The sequence below is a fragment of the Lipophrys pholis genome, assembly GCF_963383615.2.
Source record: "Lipophrys pholis genome assembly, chromosome: 13".
NCBI classification, from domain to species: Eukaryota; Metazoa; Chordata; class Actinopteri; order Blenniiformes; family Blenniidae; genus Lipophrys; species Lipophrys pholis.
Genome location: NC_137632.1, coordinates 10,085,083 through 10,091,082, shown reverse-complemented (window position 1 = coordinate 10,091,082; position 6,000 = coordinate 10,085,083). Strand labels below are relative to the sequence as shown.

Below are 6,000 nucleotides of genomic sequence, written 5' to 3'. Positions count from 1 at the left end.
TGCATCGACCTTACAAATACTATTTTCTATTTATGGAAGAAAAAAGTCTTATCATAGTTCTAATGAAGGCTTTACAACATTTATTTTATCAATGTGTTACCTTTATGTGATGACAATGATATTTGTAATTTATTTGCAGATTTTAAGGGGGCGGTTCTCTTTGTCGTGTGAACAATTCCAATTGTAAAATGGGACTTATCCCGACTGGTAATTTTGTGAGTTCTGAAATGCATACACCCATGTTTACATTGGTTCCAATGCCATTGCCTACTACTACTACTACTACCACTACTAATAATAATAATCTTTAACGTCTTTAACGTTAATGGGTCTATCTGCAATGTGGAGCTGCTGCTGTGATGACCAAATTTGCCCATGTGGGATTATCTTATCTAAGTCCAATAGGGCTGCATGGTGGTGTCGTTTAGTGAGTTCACCCCACAGAGAGAAGGTCCATGTTCAAATACTAGCTCGGTCTTTCTGTGTGGAGTTTGCATGTTCTCCCTGTGCGTGTGTGGATTTCCTTCGGGTACTCTCGTTTCCTCCCACAGTCAAAAAACATGCATGTGATGTTAATTGGCAACGCTAAATTGTCCCTACATGTGAATGTGAGTCTGTGTGGTTGTCTGTCTCTGTGTGTTTTCCCTGTGATGGACTGGAGACCTGTCCAGGGTGTCACTCTGCCCTCGCCCATATGAAGCTGAGATTCGAGTCCCCTCCCTGACCCTGCACAGATAGCGGTATAGAAGATGGATGGATAATAATAATAATAATAATAATAATAATAATAATAATAATAATAATAATAATAATAATAATAATTTGTACATAATGTAATGAGTTGAAGTGAATCAACGTGGGACATGTTGGAATTCTTGTGCTATGACATTAATGAAATGGATGTGTTGGAGCGCCGAGGTGAAATATAAAGTGCCGAAGAGCGATAGAGGATGGGCTTCTGTGACTAACATAGCAACAGTGCTGCAGGACCACCGGTGCTCTGTGACAGCTGGGTCCATTTGAACTGACAGGGCGACTTCGGCGTCTGATTGGGCCACAGAGCCATCAATCAATGAAGCAGACCCGCCCACTGTCCGAGTCGCGGCACGGGGAAAAGGGCTTTGAAGTCAAGAGGGCGGTGCCGAGCGAATTATGCCATGTGGTGCTCCGGGGCAGTGCTCTTATTGGACGGCAAGCACACGGTTAACGCCCATTTTTGAAGGATACCTCCTCTGATAGGCTAAATCCGCCACCCGAGATTCACGGGCTGCGCGTTCACAGCGGTGCAATTCTCCATTGCGAGTTGCGTCGATTGCGTGAACCTCCTTCCCGCAGAACGGAGCGGTTCCTGTAGCAGTGCAGGAAAAAGGCGTAGCTAACCTGCGCAGCGACAAAGACTGCGAGCCTGAAACCTATTGGGAAGGAATAAAAAAGAAATTCAGTATCGTCGCACTCTCGAACTCCAAGACCATCATTTTGCGAGGTCTCGGTAAAGATACCGAGCTGTGATTTTGAGTCGGCGTATCGTCAGCGTGTCGCGTGTGGCAGTTGGCAGATTTTCCGTTGGACGGTCTGTAGGCTCGGGTACAGCGAGGGAGCCGCCATGGCAGTCGGATCATTGAGCCTCCACATCGGGATATGAAGAGCAACTGCATGTGTCCCGAACCGTCAAGAAAACGCCGCAGTTATCTCTGATCCGCACCGGATCACCAACTTGAACGCGCTTCTTCTTCTTTCTTTTTTTTTTTGTCTTCTCTTCTTCTTCGTGGGATTGATTCCGCACCCAGAAAGAAATCTCTGTTCGTTCGAAGCAGAGGGGGGCACAGGGAGAGGCCGAATTCATGACTATTTTAGTCGGAGACGTGTCTTCAAGGGCCCGCTGAGAGAACAACCGGGGACATAAAGGAAGAAACGATGCTCTGACTGACCCTCGGTGGGAAAGAAAGGGTAGTTTTTTTATTATAAGGTGCAACAGCAGGACTGTGGGCTGAAAGGGGACCTATTTTCTGACTTCTCCCTGTGAATTATCGTGATCTTGAAATCCGCTGTCATCCCTTTTGGATGAGAAGGTTCGGCGGATCGATCAGCCCCGCCGTTTAAGCAAGTCACAGTCTCCCCGAGCCGAGTGAAACCAGGAGGGATTTGGATCATGTCGGGTCGGCCCAGGACCACATCCTTCGCGGAGAGCTGCAAGCCAGTGCCGCAGCCCTCCGCGTTCGGCAGCATGAAAGTCAGCAGTAAGTACAGTCCCGGTAATTCAAGAGCAGCCGGTCCGCATGCACCGGGGCCTCGCTCGATGTGTCAAGCTTATATTAGCACGATTAGCCTAGCCCTGTCATGGATCATGGTTGGACGGTGAGGTGCTGCTCGGTGTGACTCGGCTGCTGCACGCCAATGCGCTCTGACGCGCCGCCCCGGGGCCGGGCAGGCGTCCTGTTGGGGCTGGAGCAGGCCGCGCCGCGTCGGGCCGGGCCGGGCCGGGGCCACAGGAACATAGGGTTGGCACCGGCCCAGGTTTAGACGCCAAGCCGTCGCCATTTACCGCAGAAACCGCCTGTTTATTGTCCAGCAGACCTCGTAGCGGTATCGCTACAACAGCACCAATCATGTGCGTAATGGAGTTAAAGCGATAGGGCCGGTTTATTACGCAACTGTCAAAGCGGAAGGTGCGCCCATAGTCGACTCTGGAGAGGCTGGCTCACAGGTCTTATTTCTAAAGGGCCGTGTCGGAATTAGACGTCGCGACGGGCTGGAGGCAGTGTGACACGGAGTAGCCTCTTCATGAAGCCACCGTGGCACCGTGCCGGGGACTGGCTCTGGACGGGCTGCAGAGAGGAAGCCATGCGGACTGACGAGGCCTTTCTGCTGCCTGACTCCTGGGGGCTGGCAGTATGGGTCAATGTGCACGTCGCTTTCCTCCAGTTTCTGCACTAAATTAAATCCGCTGCGAATTTCAAAGCACGTTGGCCCTGTGCCAGAGATCCCAGACCCTTCTGCTCTAAATATTTCATGTTGCAAATGGAGCTTTTATCAGAAAACAGCAAGAGCTTAGGTTTACCTCACCTTCACTCTGCACCATTGCATGACCCACTTTTCTGTTTGAAATAAATTTTTGACTGCGGTGTCCTCAGTGTCGATGAATATTTTGTCCTGGATTGAGACATGTCCAGTACCCATTTCGACCCCGACCATTTCTTGCACTAGGTCAGATGTGTTTTAAATTAATCAAATGTGTCTGTTGAGGAATGTTGATGGTGCTTCAGCTGAGATGTGATCATGATGCATTTTAGTGGGGAGAGGCCTCAGGCTCTCATCTGGGCCTTGGCACTGGAAACCACTTAGAGGACTACCACACACACACACACACACACACACGAGCAGGAAGATGCACTCCCTTCCCAAACCTTGTACTTGTCTTGCCCCAGATAAAAGCATGGGTGTTGTATTCCTTTTTAAAATGGAAAAAAAGATAAAATGGCCTTTTGGTTGGCATAATCACTTTACTCCTAAGTTTGCTAAATGTAGGCGCTTGTGGACTCTTTCGCCTACTTATATTTTGGGCGTAAGCCACCGATTGTGCTGAAATTACGAGGCTGATCTATTCCACCCAGCATTACATGTTAAATTATTCACATTTTGACAGTATTTGCCTTTCTGAGTAAGGTGGCGACACCTCTTCCAGTCTTATCCAAACATGGCCGTCAACTTTTCCTTTCACATGTCCTCAGCTTGAGTAGTATTGCAACATAAAAGAAAAATATACCAACCACCAGCATGTGATTACCAGCTCACATTCTGCATTTGGCTCAATATAAAAAAAAATGTAACGTATCATTTATTAGCAGAGTCTTTGCATACATTAGTCATTGTCGGTTGTATCACAATTGTACTTTGATCTGAATTCATACCACATCATGTCACCTTGCTGGAATCAAACTTAACTTGTTTTTGCCTTCTTTACCAGTGTGTCATCTACGTTACTCTGACCTCCGTTATCCCTGTGCACACGTACACTCTTGGGCACGGTTTCGCTCACGTGTGTGAATGACTTGACTGATGATCCCAAGCAGCTGTAGTGTGTGTGTGTGTGTGTGTGTGTGTGTGTGTGTGTGTGATCCTGTAGAGAATACTCCTACCCCTCCTACACAGGCAGACGGAAACACACATGCATATACATACATGCTGAGACGCACACGCCCACATGAGTACTCCTTAGTTTTTAGTTTTTGGGGGGTGAGGCAGCTGGCCAAGAACAATAAGCGGCTTGTTTAGCATTTCAAAGCTGCAGCTCTCTTTTCCCTTTTTTCTCCTTTTCATATTCTGTCTCTTTCTCACATTGTGCAAGTGATGATGGGAACAAAATGGACTAATTAAACTCTTTTGATTCCAAATGAAACAGCAGGGCCTACAGACGAGACGAGCGGAGTTCTGAGGGAAAGAGGAATATGAAGACGATCAATGTCTGTCTGGTGACTGGGTGCAGTCATTATGGAGGCTGAGAGGCACCATGCTGGTATCTAAAATCTATACACCCACATTGGTCAAATAACTCAATCCAACTTTGCTCGGTCTGAGTAAGTGGTGACAGTCCTGTGACTGGATTTTCCTGTAATGTAGTGAATTGGCACACCAGCAGTGGAGCAATTGCAAGATCACTTCTACCTGAGCACATTGGGCCTCTAGGCCTTTGACTGAATATGCGGTCATCACTTCGACGATGTGAGGAATGAGATTCCCCAAACTGTCTTTGTAAAATCTGGGTGTGAAAGAGGTGGGGGGAAAAGGAAAAAAAAAAAAGAAGCAAAGCTTGCTTCTCTCTCATCAACACGTCTATGGGGGTCCTTGATCAAGATCCAGATCTTTCCAGAGGAGCTGCTCAGTCATTATCAAGTCAGGCATGGGCTTAATTGAACCGTTTTCAGATGTGAATTTGTTTCCTTTTGTGAATACTCTTTTTGCCGCAAGGAATCCTCTCATAATCTATTAAACTACAGAAGAATGTACCTCAATTGTTTGTCGTTTCAAGAGCAGTCATTGTATCAGAAGCAATATAAGTCTCCATTGAACAGTTGAACATATGCCAATTTAGCATTTTAAACACTAATAACATTATCAACTGTTGATTGGCTCAAGTCATCTTAGCAATCCTATTTGGGAGTGTGAATGCAAGCGCATGAAATAAAATAGCTCTGACAGAAGCTTCCTATCAGGTGTTTGTTTCTATTCTTCAGTGACTTCCCAGGATGGTTTGTTTCCAATGAACCAAGTATCATTATGACACTTAAAATCAAAATTGTTTTCCAAATCAAATGGTTGCCATTAACAGCTTCTGCAGACATTCTTGATGAACCTTCATGAGCAGCTTACCCCTGTTGCGAATGGCAGGCCACATTGGACTTGGAGCACTGGTGTCGTTACATCTGGGTGGGATTCTGGCTTAGAAGCATTCAATCAAAAGGCAGTAGACGCTACCCTCGCACCATTGGCTCCTCAGAGAAGCACATACACCAAATGTTTTACCCTATGGTTCCTCTCCGACTGAAACATATTACTGATGCAACAGCACATCAGCTGGGTCAACCTAACCTCTCATGACGGTCTAAACCAAGCTCACGGGTTCTTCCTAGTAGATGAACAATTAAATGTTTGTTGAAGTTTACTAAACAAGTATTTTAATATTTCAAGAAGTCACAATTTTAAAGTTTTACACACTTTAAACTTCATTGGCTATTTTGTTATGATTCTGATTGAAGGTAAAACATCTTTCAACAGCTAATGCTGCTTATTTGGGTGTTAATCATAAACACATTAGACACACCCCTGTGTTAGTTACCTTTTGTTCTGGTGTTCTTGGGAGGGGGGCTGAGAGACAGAAGCTTTATTTGGCAGTAAGACCTGGAGCTTGTACAAAGTCAAATATCATGCTTTAGAAACACACATATGTATATTTATTGTTGTAGATCATTTGTGAACTAAGCTACAATATACATAGTTCCCAAC

At 45.9% G+C, this 6,000-nt stretch overlaps 1 protein-coding gene across 2 annotated transcripts in view; it reads left to right on the top strand.

The window, feature by feature from the left end:
- Nucleotides 1–1,360: 1,360 nt before the first annotated feature.
- Nucleotides 1,361–6,000, top strand: part of gsk3ba (glycogen synthase kinase 3 beta-a) — a 29,096-nt gene continuing 24,456 nt past the window's right edge. For both annotated transcript variants that reach the window (XM_080478454.1, XM_080478453.1), the window contains exon 1: nucleotides 1,361–2,237. In XM_080478454.1, coding sequence (XP_080334580.1) covers nucleotides 2,150–2,237 — 88 coding nt within the window. In that variant the 5' untranslated portion in view covers nucleotides 1,361–2,149. The remainder of the gene's footprint in view (nucleotides 2,238–6,000) is intronic.